Source organism: Cygnus olor, chromosome 3 (assembly GCF_009769625.2).
Source record: "Cygnus olor isolate bCygOlo1 chromosome 3, bCygOlo1.pri.v2, whole genome shotgun sequence".
NCBI lineage: Eukaryota > Metazoa > Chordata > Aves > Anseriformes > Anatidae > Cygnus > Cygnus olor.
The window spans coordinates 13,493,866-13,511,875 of record NC_049171.1 but is presented as its reverse complement, the minus strand read 5'-3'; the positions used below and the strand labels follow the sequence as shown (position 1 = coordinate 13,511,875).

Here is an 18,010-nt window from a genome sequence, read left to right as displayed (position 1 = left end):
TAAACTTATCTTTACTCAATAGGAATTCACATACAATCTTCACAATATTTGGTTTTCCCCTCTGTATGAAGAAATGGTAGAGGAAAAGAGGGATCTTCTAGAAGCATGCCAAAAATGCCAAGCGAGTACAGATAGAACAGTCAGGAAGAGCAAGATCATGAATCCATTTTTGAAACATTTACAACTTAAACTTCATTAATAAAACTTTTAAATATATCCCTCTAGCTAAAAATAGCATTCATTTGTTCCCCTGACCTCCTTTTTTTTTCTTTTTTCTTCAGAATGTGACAAAGGGTTTTACTGCTTTGCTGGATGAGAAAAGATGACCAAATTAACAAAGGTGTAGTGATGTTAAAGAAATGGATACCTACAGACAAAACAGACAGATGACATTGCAGTCTGAGCACATTTCTGAAAGATGTAATTCCGTATGTCTACTTTTGACCCTGGTTTACTACAGGTCAAATTGCATTTACCCAGCAATTTGATAGAACTTTTAAACCATGCTTCAACTTCCCCTTCACATGGGTGCTTTTGCATCCTCACACTCGAAGCACTCACCTGTGTATGAGAAACTTAATTAATGCTTTCCCAAAAGCTGGGATTCAAATCTCTCTTCACTTTTCAGTAGTCATTCAACTACTGAATTATGCAGTGTTATTGTTTTACTCATGTATCATGAAGGATTTTGAAATGCATCTAGCAAAAATACAGAGAAAACAGTTCGCAATGTGCTGTCTTATTATTCTGTCTTACGTTTGTTAATTCACAGAATAAACAAATTCAATTAAATAAGGTCATCGTTTCTCCTTTCTAACACCATCTTCTAGACTAGTGTTTGACATCAGCTGACTAGAAGATAAAAAAATAGTTTAGTTAATCACTCTTTTTTTTTTTTCTTGGACATTAGTGAAGAGCTCTGAACTTCAATTACTGGTACCTAACAGACAAACTAATATGACTGTTCTAAATCACTCATTAGTTATCTAGCATAAGATATTCACTCAAAACAAAGGGTTCCCATCCATCACATTTAGCTTGAACTGACTAGAAAATTAGAATTATTTTTAGGTGTGTTCCAACAGGACTCTTATGATTGCACTCTGTAGCAGGAACTGGGGTGAAAAAACAATTATTTTTACAGAAGTATGTATAAGCGTAACTGTCACTATAAAAAACATTTTTGAACTTAGCTAAATACTATATACAAAGAATTTTATATTACAGCATTGTATGGCACATTTTTATATAATTAGCTCTGAAAGGTTTGAGCTTACCTAGCACAGTAGTTACAGTTTTTACTACGTGGCTTCTTGCAGTACTTGTTTACTTATCAGGGAAAGAAGTTGAAGTGATTAACTGTTCTTTGTTGTGAGCTAACAGGGTGCTGCTTATTATCAGCACACTGCTTCCTTCACCAAAACCAGGTGTGTTTTTCTGCTCAAAAGTAGAAGTACTCTGAAAATCCACCACTTCAAAAAACAGAAATTACTGATGTATAATATGGAGAGACCTAAGCAGGCTGGAAAATTGGGTCCACAAGAATTGCACTATTTAGCAAGGATACATGTGAAGTCTTGCACTTGGGACAGCACCGTCCCATGCAGCACAAGCATGGAAGCAGCACTGCTGGGAGGGCCTTGGGGGTCCTGGAGGGCAGTGAGCTACATGTCAGTCAGCATATGCAATGCATTTGAGTAATTCCTAAAACATCACAAAACAAAAATAAACAGATGCAAGCTTTGTGTTATAAAGTTATACACATTTTTGACTTATCAGATTATGGGAAAAAATAAGTCATCTTACATCTTAAATGATTCTCAAACAAGTGTAATGAGTCTCACAAAGTTTCCATCAAATACAGGTGCTTTTTTTCTTCTACAGATATGTCTGAAGGCTATCTATCTATCTGCTTATTTATTTATTTATTTTTTAAAACATATCCTAGTTGAACATTTTGGATTTGAAAGGCTTTTGACTAGGAAAGGGGGTTGCAGGCAACAGAAATGTTGACACAGGACACTGTATATTAACAAAAGAAACTGAGGATGAAGAAACCAATCACAGACATCCAAAGAGTGGTTGTGGAGTTAAGTGCTGATATTATTGTGAATGCAAGAGAAAAAGTAATTTCTAAAGGAGCCAAGGGATAAGCATTTTCTTTAAGATTATTATGGTGATTATTCCCTTGGATGGTCTTAGTACAGCACGTAAAAACTGAGATAGTGCTTTTGTTTTAAATGAACATAAAATGCTTTTGTGCAAAGATTTTTTGGAAGTATTAAAAATATTATAGCTCCACTAGGTTTTAACATTGGAGATAGAAGGGGAAAGGCATTGATAGAATCATAGAAAAATCATTCAGAAAACTGATGAAAATTAACTGATTTTTAATAATTCTATGTGCAGCAAATGATACTCTTATTATTTCAAAATAGCACAAGCTTCAAAGACAAGAATATTTCTTCCCGATAAGCATTTTGTATATTTTCATTGTACCTAGAAGACTAAATGTAGAACCTCTGTAGTAATACGTACTTTCATATTAATCATTTCACCAAAATGAGTTGTGAAATGTAGCATTTTAAAAAATTTCATGCATACAAGAAGTGTTGTGGTTTTTTTGGTTATTCATTAATATTTCCATGTTCTACTTCATAAACTCGAGCAGTTTCATTCATGAAAACTTTCACTATAAGATCCTTACTAGTCTTAGATTAAGTTTTACATATGCTTAAGAAAATCAAAGCTTGGCATTTTCTAGCCCTTTAATTCAGAATGAAAATGAATCTGACTTAGACTAGGAAGTTTGGACTAGAAGCGCTCTGCCACTCTGAGTGAGGAACAAATAATAAACAGATTAGAACAACTTTTTTCAACAATGATTTACCTTATTTTTCCTGACTTCACACTGAAAAAGACTTAAAATTCTCACTTGGACAGGTTAAGGTATGAGCTTTTTTAAGAAACTACTGCCTTAGGTGCTACCTCCTAAAAGAAACAATAGCAGCCTCTAACTATGACCAAATGCATTCCCTAAAGATTGACTCTTTCCAGCTGAGCATGTCCCTAATGTTCTGACTACACATTCATAGAATAGTACATAAAGAGCCCAGAAAAAAAGAAACAGCAGCCAGTAATTCTCACTCTAATTCTGACTATAATGTCATAACAACTAGATAAAAAGGAAAGTAAAAGTGACAAAATTGTCTGAAAAGAAAGAATATGCAAACGTGGCGCTTAGGGACATGGTTTTAGTGGTAGACTTTGCAGCACGAGGTTAATGGTTAGACTTGATCTTAGAGGTCTTTTCCAACCTAAAAGATTCTATGATAATATTAAAAATTGAAAAATTTAATGCATGCCATAGAGAAAAATCATTAGTGTTTGATCAAGCTTGGTATTATGTGCCCCTGATCCCAAACAAAAGCTGAGGGCTCTATTAACTACTCTGTTTTTCAAAGAATCACTATTTATTAGAAACCTGATTCAAAAGGAAGGTAGAATTAGTTCTCATACTGACATCCCAACCACGTACTACAAACTCACATTTCAACATATAATCCCTGCGTAAGAACAGTCTCATGCTATTATTTACAGCAGTCAGTTTTAATACCTTTGTTTCAAGCCAACACGCTCTGAGAACAGCTTGGGTCCTGAAGCACACAAGCAGCTTGCTATCCTCATCACTGAGATGGAAAGCTTGCTCCAGTATTTGCAATACTCTGATGCGAGGTTTCACTGGTAAAGAGTCATCACCACAGAAAGGTCTCAACCACTCCAGGAGGTCATCTGAAGAAACTACTTTCTCCCTGTAATTAAACAATACTGTGTTAAACAGACTTTGGTAATCCTAATCAAAATATTACCTACATGTATTTTTAAAGTTATTAACAACTGCATTCAATATATAAAAGAATTCATCAGAAGACTCATAAACCATTCTTGCGTTACACAGAATTAGAACCCAGATGAAATTGTGCAAAAGTGAGATCCCTCAAAATGAAATATGAAATATATTTATGAATTATGAATAGGCATATGTTCTATATGAAATACAGAGAACACCATGAGCAGTATGATCATGCCCTACAGATGCCTCCACAGAAGCAGGACACTATCTCTCGAAGAGCTCACCTTCGTGAGACAGAAGAGAACCAGCCCTCGTAAACCAGGTGCCTGAAACTAAGTGGTATAGGAATCTTAAAAAAAAAAAAAAAGAATCAAGTAACTACATAAAGACCATAGAACTCCATCTATCCAAACAGTAACGTATTGTCTCCTACACTACCTTGACTGCCACTTTTATAACAATAATGCCAAATTTCAGCATTTAAAAATAAAAGTTGTTTTATTGTGACTGGTTCTGACCAATGCCTATACCTGCACACCATCTGACCTTATGTAAAACCAGCCTGACTGCTTGCTTTTCAGGTATGACATTTTTTTTGTATCCAATGCTTAAATTGCCCTGTATTCTTTCTTTTCTTACATATCCCTTTTTTACTTTCCATATACACAAATCAGTGCCTCCTGCGGGTCTAGCTATTTCTTGTTTATTTTCCTGTATCATCATCTTTAGCAAAGTGGATTACTTTATGTCCTAACATGATAATGATTACAAAATGCCATAACTCCTAGAAGGTAAGAAAAAGTGTTAAAAGAAAAAATAATAATTTTTGTTATTTTCCTGACTTTGAGAAATAAAAAAGCTATTAATAGAATTTTTAATTTTAAAAAGTGTATTATACTGAACACATCCTAACCATGTGAGAGCATTTAAAGCATACAGATTACCATGAACTCAACTAACCAGCTAGTTGCAGACAGAATAACGTGTTCTGTACTTTACTGCCTCTAAATTACCGTGTAACAAATCAGTAAATGCTATTCTGATATTTTTTCAGTAGTATTTTAAAGTAAAGCTTATTTATTTATTTATTTATTTAAAATCAAGAAAGTGGTTCCAGGTGGAGTATGATTTATAACTAATGTTCTCTTATTTGTCTTAACAAGACAGATGGGAAAGTAATATCAGACAGAAAATACCAATTTAACCTGTCTTGCAGCTCTGAAATAATAAACATTGACAGCTTAGATTTTCAGATTGCAAGGATTTCAATTTTATTTAGTTTTTATATTGTCTGAATTATGTTGTTCAGTGCAGAACTTCAGCTAAATTAGACATGCCTCAGCTAAACAGGTGGCATTCAAACTGTAAATTAAGTTAAAATCCAAACTGTAAATTAAGAGGAACTGTTTGAATATTTCTAGAGTTTTGCAGACCTCACACCTGATACTTATACATGCTTTCCTTAGGGGAAGATTTATATTTTGTAAGTTGAATAGCTGAAGTTTAAGATAAGTAAGAACAACTTACAACAGAATGTAAATAACTTGTAATCACATTGATTTTTCGCTCCAGGTTATTGTTTTAACAGTTACGTGTTGATGAAGTACACATCTAAAGACTCCAGAAAGTGCACCTTGGAATAAAATATTACCGATTCTCCCATTCTACCTTATAATACTGTAAATGAGATTTATTGTAGATTTTGACATCAATCTACTTCAGTATCCCATGCCTATATAATGCCAGTGAAGGAACCTCCACACTATAATTTAATTGCTTTTGTTGGCTACTAGAGAGCATGGAGATTTATTTTTTTAATTATTATTATTATATACAAGTTCTTAGTTTGTACAGCTGGAAAGGAAGTTGATTTTTTTTTCTTCCTTGCGTTTTACAGAAATGCAATGGAAAGTACATCAGTAAGACAGACCTTTATATGAACTAAGGGCATCCATAAAAGAGAATTTAAAAATAGGGATGAGCATTTATGAAATTATTTCTGAACTATACGCTACAAATATTGGTAAGTTTGATATCTAAATTCAGATATTTAAAGTGAGTCAATGTTATTTGCAAGGTATATAATAAACTGAAACAAAAACAACTAAGTACTCTACTTCTAGTAGAGTCAGAGCAGAAATATCTTTTCCTCAAATCATCATAATACATAGTTATGTAATTTTTATGTTCAGAGAGTTGCTTTCTTCCAAATGATCAAGTAAAAGCTTCTGTCAGGCCTCAGGTTTTGAACCTTGTAAGTGATAGCCTGTTCCAAATAAAATCCTAGGAAATAAAGTGCAAACACATTATATACACTCATGAAAAAAAAAATATCCATATTCAGTATTGTACCTTCAAGGCTTTCATGAGAAGTATCTTTCAAAGCCTAACCAAAGAATCCGTACAGTAAGTTCTTACCCTTTTTCAACACTTGCATGCACTGCAGAAACGATGCCTTCTAGGATTCCAAGTGGATCTTTCACTGACATAGAAGAACTGCCATTTGTTCTGTTAAAAGAAGACAAAATTCACCATAAAAAGTCCCTAACGTTGGATCTAAATCTGTACAACTGTAGGATACATGTAAATTGTTCAGCAATTATGGAAGTTTTCTACTTTCCCTGCTTGGTTAGTACCCTTATTTTTGTGCCAAAGCAATACAGGGAGTAACAAGAGAAAAGTGGGAAAGACAAATACTAAAAGACATCAGTGAAATTGGAAAGAAAACAGTTAAAATTTAACATTTCTAACACAGATTAGCCTAGCAAAACACACACTTACTGTCTTAAAGATCTCATCAATAGTAAGTAAACAAATGACAGGTTACACATAAGCATCAGAATCTTTTCTTTCCAAATAACCTCTTACTGTACCATTACTGGTTTAAACAAACCAACTTGATTGTAACTTGATGTCAAAAGAATCCTTTCTGCTGATTCATGCTTATCAGAAGCAACAAAAGGAAAAAGGAGAGAATGCGTGGTCGAGAACAGTGTGTGGGAAAGGGGAAGAACAGGATGCTGCTCCATGGCTAGCTTATTGCGCATTGGTAGGAATAGAAGAGTGTGAATCATACTGCCCATCAGATGTTCCAGTTACTCTATAATGTTCTTCCATGGTGAAAATAAGTATTGTAAAAAATCATCCTGATAGGAGAATGTAGCTTCACTACTAATGCAATGGAAGTGATTTTTTTTCTGCTAACATTTTCAGGGAAACAAATTTGAGAGGCAACTCAGTGCTGAGAGAGGAAGAGATTTCACACTGGCATGCCAATAAATTACATTGTCTCTTCATGCTTCACTTCAGTAGCAATGATGACTGTACTGAACTAGAAATACAACAGTTTTGCCTATTTTAAGAGCTTGTCAATGCTGCATTGAAGTGAAGAAAGGCAAGCAAATAGTTCCAAAGTCAGTTTACTAAGGATGACTCAAAAACCCAGAGAGAAGGTATATTTCCTCTACTGTTCATCAGCATATCAAAGCTATCCTGCTACTAAAAATGTCAGCCTCTTACTATATCTCTTAAAAAAAAAAAGTCCGAAGTCTGTTGATTGTTGTTTAAAGCAAAAATATACTCTGTAGCTGACTGTAATGGGTAAAAAAACCTGCAGTATTTCACAGATTTTGTGTCAAGAATTATGAGTTTTTAGTTTTCTCATTTATTATTTCAGAAAGGTAAATATTTTGCCTAGAAATGATTATACGGTATGGCATACAAACCTAATTCTTAAAACCTTTAATGTCTTCCTGCATTCAATACTTGTTTTTAAACTTAACAGATGACCAGCACTTCAGCAAACAGCGCTAGATTAAAAAACATGTGACTCCATTCAGAACAGATACTAGATAATTTGTTGCACGATGAAATCTAAACCTCATTTTACCTTACCACTCATTTTGTGTTATTATAACATACGCGTAAGTATGAAGTAAGACTACAAAGCTCTTAACACCAGTCTTTTTCTCAAAAAATATTGTTACTTGGATGGGATTATCACAGAAGTGCTATTGTTAATACCAATACTGTCACATGGTAGTTCAGAAAATTTTAGAAATGTTAAGTTCAAATCCATATATTTTTAAAAACATATTCTGATTATTTGGAAGTAATCAGATTATAGTTTATGGCAAAGAAACATCCAGGATTCCAGATTCCCAAAGAGGGAAAATGTCTGTCCAGTCAAATATTTCAGTCTCAGAAAAGTCTGTATTTTTCCACAGAGGAGACACAACAGATCAGAATGCGCCATAAAATGAAACAAACAAAACCTTCTACATTTAAATGCACAAGTGTGCACAGCACTGTACAAATGTGGAAATTATAGAAGGAACAGCAGTATTAAAGTAACCATTCACTGCAAGTAGCTACATGCATTAAAAGGTGGTTTCAAATTTGTTTTAAAATAAAAAAGCCAATAAAATTTACAATATATTCCCAGAGTGACCAGAGATAAGTCACTTCACTAATGACCTCTCTAAAGGCCAGCTTTAAACTTTTCTGTATTATTTTGTTTCTTTTTTTTAGTAAGTTTTTAATAAAAGGACATCAATAAAGCACGTGAATATTGCGTATCTAAAGAAAACTAGAGGAATGTTTATAAACCTTACATACTAAGAAGAGAATGGTAGTTATCTGAAACAGAAAATAAATAAGGCTGCAGTTAGGGACGGGACATGGAGATCTTAGTAGTTCTACTTACTCAAAATTATATTTAATGTACCCATGTAAATTTCATATGAATGGACCAGCAAACCTTAGCTTCTGCGTTTCTTCAATTTTGCAGACTGATTCTGAACAGTCACTTGCTTTACAAAAGCCCTTAATCTCTAATTAGACATGAGAGTCTGTAGCTCCTACAGCAACCAGGTTCTGAGCACTTCGAAAAACATGGGTAAAGAGAAACATATACACAAAAGCTGATGGACATTTCTGAAAACACAAAAACACTCTGTTTCAGACAATACAGCTGTGAAGCCATATCTTGGGTATGGTAGGTACATTAACATTTACTCAAAGTTTAGAGTTTGTCATCCACGGACAGTTACTATTCTACTGAGAGGGAGGCAAGGAGAAGAAAAGAAAAAGAGGCAAATCTCAAGCAGTAAATTAGAGCTATCTATACTAAAAATGTATGTAAAAGAAATTAAGGCTAGCACTTTTTTAAAGCTTAATATTGCCTGTACTTCCCAAGAAGTTCCCAAGAATTGTTACAGAAACTAAAGAGATTACAGCCCACAAGACAAATATTGTGTCAAGTTTGTTTTGTTCTTAATGATTTAAAATTAACAGCTACTAACAGAATCAAATATAATTAATGAAGGATTATTTTTTTATACAGATTATACGCTACTTGATGCATGTTTTAAACAACATACGATTCAGCATTCACCTCAAAACTCCTAGGTATAAGCCTGGTGTAATTACACTGATAACGGCTTATTTTGATTTCAGTTCAGTTTCAGAAAAAGTGATGTATATTTAATCAAGCTCTTCAAATGCAACAAAGTACAAAGAATGCTTGAAAGGAGAATAAATTAAATCCATCTAAGTCTTTTAACCTAATTATACTATTCATCATAAATACTTGATAATCCTTTTCTTTCTCCAGCCTTATTTTTCTCTATTTTGTGTTTCCTTTAAATATCAGGAAAATAAGCAAGTAATACATTGTTGGTGTTATCATTCCAAGCTGGGGAAAAGAAGCCACAACGTCAAACAGTCATTTCTGTCAGAATTATTATCAAATTGTAAGATACCAAGTTGCAAGATTTCCCAGAAGAACCCCTGCTCAAATGAGATGAGATGGTGAAAAATCCGCTTTCTTCCTAAGTTAGGTGCTCAGTCTATTAAATACAAATTCAAAATTTCCACCAAACCTGTCCTGCTCATTGCCTGCTGAATACTTCCAAAATTTCACGAAACACAAAATCCATCTGAGCACCTATGATAAGGCATTTAAGAGTTTCAGACGAAGGAGGCCATAATGTCTTCAATAGATAAACTGTCTTCCCTGACTACATAGATTCTTAAGTAGAAGATCCTCACTCACAATACAAAACTTCTCTTCATCATCCATGAACATTCCTAAAGTCATGGATCATGGAAAGTTTCCAATACACAACATGAGTGATCTTGGTCATTGAATAAATTGAATCTTAGATAAGTCTAATTAGACTACCAGCATTACCAAAACCTTCTTCAAATCCCATGATTTCTTCTGAAGAAGTAACTCATTTCTCTTGACATTAGCTTTTTCCATAGGCAAACAAGAAAGTGAAAAATACAGTCCTCATACAAAGTTTTCAGATATGCTTTGTTAGAGAGATTTTATACATACCAATGCAAGATTTTCTACTTGAAATTTTGTGCACTAGAATTAAAGAGTCAAGGAAGATAAAAGCAGTTAACAGAACTGGACAATACTGTGTCTGAAATTACATGGTTAGACAAATAACTATGTTATATTTAACAAGAGTTACTGTTTCTGAGAAGGTATGAGAGATGTTAAGCCTGTAATATTGTACACTTGAAAAATGAATAGAATAGAATAGTTCAGTTGGAAGGGACCTTCAAAGATCATCTAGTCCAACTGCCTGACCTCTTCGGGGCTAACCATAAATTTAAGTGTGCTATTGAGGGCACTGTCCAAATGACACTGGAATACCAACAGGCATGTGACATCAGCCACCTCTCCAGAAATCCTGTTCCAGTGTTTGACCACCCTCATGGTAAAGAAATTTTCCTAATGTCCAGCCCAAACCTCCCCTGGCACAGCTTTGTGCCATTCCCTTATGTCCTATCATTGGTTACCAGGGAGAGGTGACCGACACCTCCCTCTCTGCCTCCCCACCTCAGGAAGCTGCAGACAGCAATGAGGTGAGGCTGCACCAATGCTAAACACGGGAGGAGAATCACCTCTTTTGACCGGCTGGCTATGATGGTGTTTGATGCAGCCCAAAATGCAGCTTGTCCTCTTGGCTGCCAGGGCACACCACTGGCTCCTGTTGAGCCTCCTGCTGACCAGCACCCCCCGATCCCCTTCTGCTGAGCTCATCTCCAGTCTGTACCCATGTCTGGCATTACTCCATCCCAGGTGCAGAACCCAGCATGAAGACAAAAAGTAATTTAATCTTTCACAAAGGCAACATTTTCTTGAAGAATCTTCTGCAGTAGTCAGTCAATACTTTAATAACAGAAGATATTTCACTGTGTTTGAAGGGGGGTTGTAGTTATGAAACTCGAAGGAAGGATGCATATTTTCAGTCACAGAAGCGGTGTGTCTCTGCTTAAGTTTCAGGTAAATCACAGGCACTACCACATTTTTTCACATCCACACAGGCCTACTTCATTTATGGTCACAGTACCTTTATGGTCACAGTACCTTAATTACATTCCCTGTCACCATAGCTACAGAAGATCCAGGGAAACTCCAGTTCAGTGTTATAATCCTACAAGCACCACTCTGAATGTTAATTGTTGAAGGAATTTCTTGCAAAAGTACTACATAAAATAACCGCACTGTATAACACATCAAAGCTCAGGAAAAAAAAAAGTATGAAGAGTTTTCCCTTGAAATGTTACAATTACTGAAGAACAATTCAGCTTTCCAGGTTCACAGGCAAGACTTTTTCTTTAAACATATCTTTTTGCCCATGAACCCTGAAGTTAAAGTGTTGCACAAAAATGCTGTGGTTAATGTGTTTTGATTTGTGTTATGGTCTAGCTAGAAAGCTAATATCTGAGCATAGGATAGAGATGCATCCAATTTCATTCACAGCAATGGCATCAAAGCCAGCAGCCTTAAGAGATAACAAGTCACAACCTTTCTTTTAAATGCTCGCTATCTTTAAAGAGACTCTACCTTATAATATTATCACCTTGCTGAATTTCATAAGAGGGATGATATTATGTCAAGTATTTTTATTCTACATTGGATTTTACCTTATGCTTTTTACCACTGTAGTAGGCAAACTTTCCATACTTCATTATGTGATTACTACCTACCACATGACTTTCCTCTCATCCTGTTGCACAGAGAAAAGTAAATTAACTGGGGCATCTTGTTTTATAACTTTTTTTTTTAACATCAGTTTGTATTTATAAACAAGAATACTTGTCAAAAGAATGCACATCACACACCAGATGAAAGTTGTGAATTTTTGAGTTCTTCTGAGGCCTCCAAGTAATTCCTCTGCCTTTCCATTTTTTTCCACTGGAGGGATACACTTTCCATTCTTTAATGGTTTAATGGTTTTCCATTCTTTAAGTACTGATTAGGAGTTATCGGTTGTGGTCTATATGCAAAAACTTTACTAAATAAATTTTCAGACATTCCAGCTTTGCAATGCATATAAAAAGCAAATATGTTAGTATGGAGAAGAGTAAAAAGGAGAAATTCAAGAGGTCCATCCTAGTCTGCATATCAATGAGAATCACTACAGTTGATTTAAATAGACTTTATATCCAGATGTATCACACAGTCCAGATGTATTATTCCAGCCAGGAACATCAGGACCTTGATTATCTAAAGCCAAATTATTCCTCACCAAATGGACAGGTCCAGACAAGAAAGACAACGCTACTGATGTTGCTATGCAGAAAACTCTACCATCACTGAGGATGCTACGAACAGTCAAACTGAGTGAGAGGAGACATTCATTTTCTGTCAAAGAGGGCTGCAAATGCTTTGACAGGCTGCCTTCTTTTTATCTGTGGCTCTTCAATCTGATTATACACATAATCACTAAGGAAAAAAAATAGGTAGAGCTATAGATTATTTCCCATGCTATATTTGTTTCTGGTATGTGCATTCAGATCATCCTACCCACGTGTAATTTTTCCACATGCATTTTTCCACATGCAAAAAAAATCAAATAAATTGCAAAAGCTGATCTTAAAAGTGATAGAGTTTAACAGCCATCTAACAGTTGAATGCTCTTTAGTCTGTGTTGCATACATCTCTGTGGAACAGAAATACTTCAGAAGAGAGTTCTAGATAAATAGTTAAATGAGAAATAACTGGTCACTTATTATGATATAAAATTACCTTCTCCCCTATCCCCCACCCTTACTCTCCCTCAAAAAAAATAAAATAAGTTTTCCACTGATCACATTAGGTCACCAATACAGTGATCTTTCACTTGGAATATTGAGTACATCAAAGACACAGCCAGGCAGAGGTAGCACTCTGCAACATCAAATCCAAGACAGCGCCTACAAATAAAAATCCCTGATGAATTACTGTCACTGGACTACAGAAGAACAAAAAAAAAAACACACAAAGAAAGTGAGTATTTTTATGTTGCTCTGAAGGAGAAAGAACATAACCAACAAAAAGATTTCTAAGAGCTGATTGGTATTCTGTCAACGATGATGAAAAAACAAAAAACACCACCACACACACACACACAAAAAAAACACTTGTGCTCTATTTTTTTCCTGGCAACATGAATAACGATATAGATGTAAAACCCTAGACCTTCATTCTCTGTTTGCTTCCTTCAGAATTTCACATCTCAGCTCTAGTCCAACAGCAATGGGAGACTGAACATACTCTTTGGTTAAATTATGTCAGAAAACATCCAGAAAGACACTCTGATTCAGTCATGTTAAGTCATAGGGCTGAACGCTGCTAACTCCTTGACAGGAAAAACGACAGGTTGTTCCTACGTGGCTACAAAAATTCAGGAACTTTCAAATACCCTAAACCTTGTTAAAGAATAAGGGCATCTTCGCAGGCTTATTCAATCCTAACAAACTGTTATCAATGTACACTCACCTTGTAGATTGTCATTTGAGCCCACAAACCACATTCCCTATTACTTCACTGTCCTAATAAATAACCTATCCTTAGAATAGTGCCTTACACTGTGGTAGGACAAAGGTTGAACCTCAAAAGACATACTAACTTAAGTCTCATGTTATGTGCCAAAGGAATTTTGTAGTCACCATGGCTATGAAAGCTGCCAAATCTCTTACCAAACCACAGGAGGTATTACAAATGGCAAACTCAGCTAGGACTGAGCATTAAACACGATGAACAAAAAGCACCTTATTTCACTGAACAGTTTTTCAATAAACATGCTTTTCTTTCCCTCGCTTGTGTCCATATTCTTACTATGCTCACACACGTATATTTTTAACAGCCCTATATTCCCAGAGATATTACATTCTCCCAGATGCCAGTTACATTAAAATGGTTTCAGCCTCAGACTCGTCAATGAAAGCAACATCCCTTCTGGGCTAAAAGACATTACATACATTAAATAGAGGCTGCTGCTAACCCAACAGGCAGTATACTCTTCAATGCAGGAATCTTCCTTCCTTCCTTAAGATATGACAAGTACTGAAGGAACATACCATGACTACAGTAGTTCTACAGATTCTTTCTCACAAGTGTTAGAATTCAGAAGCCACACTACAAAGAATCATGCAACTAAAAGATCATTGTAGAGAAGTTAACATAAACTCTGAACTCTCTGATAATGAGATTAAGATGGCCACCATCAACTTATTTCATCTTCCTTTGTATCATTCAGGTCTCACCAACATCTCAACAGAATTATTCAACGATGTGTAACTATAAACTGTATGGAAATTAGTTATTTTGTATTTTCTCTATACTTTTAAAATAACAGATGACTCAGCTTGCTGGAGTTGTATGAACAGATTGGTTTGGTTTATGTAACACAGTGGAAAGGACAATTGCTGAGGTTTTGGAACTGTGAATTCTAGAAAAAGATAGAAATAAAGCCTTACTTCTGGCAGGGAATGCCTCTGTGATGGCACTATCAGCAGCAATAAACAGTAAGTGTCAACACTGAAAAAGTTGATCAAATAAATGTCCTTCCTCACATCAGAAATCTGTTTCTGTCCAGGAAGTCAGCTAATTGTGTGTTTTGTTTCCTTTTTAATCATTGCTGCTTTTAAATGCTGCAGGAAGCATAGAACAATTAGATTTGCTGTTTAATTTGGGGGTTGGATATGATACAGAGGGAGGTGGAGGAGCAAAAACTTAAAGAAGTGTTCTTTAAGAGAACAAAGATTTATGGCCTATATATTCATGATTTTAAAGTAACACATCTCAAAAGCTTGAAAATTATAAAAAAAGAAAAAATAGAATGTTCCCCAAAATACCCTGGCAAGTTATTCAAAAGATGGAAATTGTACTTCTTCCTGTAAAATTAGCTGTTGTGGCAACAGCTGTTGCTAGACCTCTGCTGCCCAAATACCTGCAGAAGTATGTACACACTATCTCCAACAAACATGTTTTTAATTGTTGTTCTTAAAACAAGAATTATGTCCAATCATAAATTTGCCAAAAAATCATAAATGTACGAACACACACATAATGAAACAATATTGTAAAGCCAAGATTTAAAATTTAAAAGCACTTTTCAGTGAACAGGATGAGCTACGTTGCTTGTTTTGTTCAGATTGCCCAGGCTTCCCAAACTCAGAGAAATATAACTGTCTTATCTGAATATAAAATTATAGGTCAGCAAGAGCATAAGAACTCAGTTCTTCTCACTGCCCAATCTTCTGTAAAATCCAGACATTCAAAGCAAGCAAGTGCTCAACATATATATATATATATTTTTTTTTTTTTTTTTTTAAAATGGGGGAGAGATTCAATGGTTGTAGTAGACTTACCTTAGAGTGCATATAATTTTTTTAATAGCACACTGAACAATGTCCTTGGGAGAAAGACCTAGATCTCCAACAGCAACTTGTATCAACTGTTGTATCATGTCCAGGGGCTGACCATCTATACACATAGTTACTGCTTGGTCATGGATTTTTTCTCTCTCTGATCTTGACAAATCATATAAATAGCCATACTTCTGTAGTACATCCTGTGAACAGATAATTTTTGAACATGAAACAGTGTACTCTTTATTTACAGGTACATTTCATTCAGGGTCTTTATTTCTACCAAGATAATATATATACTACAAAACAGAAAAGACTGATGGAATAGAATTTTAAAAGACCAGGTCAACAAAAACAAAGCTGTAAAACACTAATAAAATATGACAGCAGCTTGATGTGCATCACTGGTACTTATGGCTACACTCAAAATAAGCATGTGATCAGTAACCATTACCTGTTCGCTGTTTTTCAAGTAAGTGATAAAACTATGAGTGAGCGTTTCCAGATGAGCAAGAGATTGCTGCAAGTGATTCAGAGTTTTTTCATAAGCAACAGATGGATTTTCAGCATCTTCCATGTCATTCTCAGAAGGTTTTTTTCTTGATTTATCAGAAAGATGTTTGACTGCCTTAATAGCCTTCTTAGTCACTTCTATCCTGGCTTCAACTGTCAGCTGAAAAAGATTGCTCAATATTTAATCATTATTATTATCTGTACGCTACTATTTGTATTACAGCAGTGCCTAGAGTTCAGGTAGCTCCACTTTCCTACATTATTGTACAAAACTAAATGAGATATTTTAGGAGAAACAACCATATTTCTTATTAGTCATTTATTCAAAAAAAAGATCAGTATTCCATGTACTTTCTTCTGTTGTCCTTTCTTTTATTGATGTTGAATTTGATTCACAATAGAACATACCAAACTTTCCTTAACAAATAACATTTGTGATTTTTGCAGACTGTCACTTTTTGGTGGTGGTGTTTTTCGTTGTTGGTGTGTTGTTTTTTTTTTTCTTTTAATTTTGTATTAAGAGATGTCTGGGGATCATTCTACAACATGAACTGAAAAACCCAAACACTGAAAATTAACTTAAGGTTAGTTTTGTTAGGTTTAGATTATGGATTGAAATGTATTTCTAAGACTATGATCATAAGTAAAGACCACTTGGAGGTCTACAACTTAGGCCATGTATACTTTGATCTGCTTGCACATTTACCACAGCTACTTCACCGGTGTGCTGCCGGTACATACAACCTACACCATGCTACTACTGCAATGAAGATTTTGCAGCTATCAAGTCTTTTTCAATCTCTCAAAGAATCGTATTACAGTTTCACGATTTTTAAAAAGTGCAGGCTACAACAGATTGGATGTGAGGGAGACACAAACTCCTTTCAAATTGACTTATTTAAAGCACAAGTTATACAGAACAGCAAGTTACTATTTTGAAAGACCTTTACAACTACATGTATCTAGGCATTAAACCAAAACAAGAAAGTCTTTATTTTTTTTTTCCATTAAACTTCTCATGGAGATGAACTTCTGGATACAGAGTTATACACACACAGAATGAAGTCTCCCACTATGCCTCCATCAGGCACGAAGGGGTCATTCCTGTGTGTCAGAATGGAACTGAGTACTTTAGAAAAGAAGCTAGGCAAAGAGTATAGATTTCTAAGCTTCCAGAAACCAAGAGTACTTTAAGAACAGATGCAGATAGAAATACTCTTCATACAGACACACATGCAGCAGACTGCTGTGTTCTTAACCCAGCAGCCTCAGCTGGAAGTCCAAAACAAAGTCTGAAATACCATTTTTAAAATTCATGTATACTTCGCTAATTTTTAATTTCAAGTACCATTTTAAAGATGCTTGCAATATACTTTCTTTCCTCTGTCCATACCCACAGCATTAGATACTTTAACGATATACTGGACAAAGACATGCAAACAACTTCAATTTTCAAGTCAAATTACACAATAAATAGAAAACAAAGCTTGAATCTGTATAGTACTGAATAAGAAAGAGGCTGATTTACCATAAAAAGAGGAAAATTAAGCTGCTATAAACATTATTTTTAAGAAAGTCAATTTGATATTTACATCATGAATTAGACTTATCTACTTGTAAAGCCATAGAAAGCTTTACAAAGAATAGTGAGTGGAATGTTTTACAGCTTTTATATATACATGCATATTACTTTTCGCTAAAAATACATGGTGAAAAATGTAGGGGTTGCTCTCATGTTTTAGTGCTGTTGCTGTAAACCACAGCAATTATCTACTGCTATTTAATACTAGAAGCAAAATGGGAGGACATTTTGGGAAGAACCAAGGAAATCTTGCCAGTATTAACAGAGTAAATACAAAGGATATCATAAAATCATATGGTTTGGGTTGGAAGACACCTTAAGGGTCATCTAGTTCCAACCCCCCTGCCATGGGCAGGGATACCTTCTACTAGACCAGGTTGCTCAAAACCCCATCAAACCTGACA

At 34.9% G+C, this 18,010-nt stretch overlaps 1 protein-coding gene across 2 annotated transcripts in view; it reads right to left on the bottom strand.

Annotated features, from left to right (window-relative positions):
* The window catches only part of NBAS (NBAS subunit of NRZ tethering complex), a 187,950-nt gene that overhangs the window by 51,830 nt on the left and 118,110 nt on the right, over positions 1-18,010 (bottom strand). For both annotated transcript variants that reach the window (XM_040551536.1, XM_040551538.1), the window contains exons 45-48: positions 15,966-16,184; positions 15,512-15,714; positions 6,272-6,361; positions 3,617-3,812 (exon numbers count right to left, since the gene is read on the bottom strand). In XM_040551536.1, coding sequence (XP_040407470.1) covers positions 3,617-3,812; positions 6,272-6,361; positions 15,512-15,714; positions 15,966-16,184 — 708 coding nt within the window. The remainder of the gene's footprint in view (positions 1-3,616; positions 3,813-6,271; positions 6,362-15,511; positions 15,715-15,965; positions 16,185-18,010) is intronic.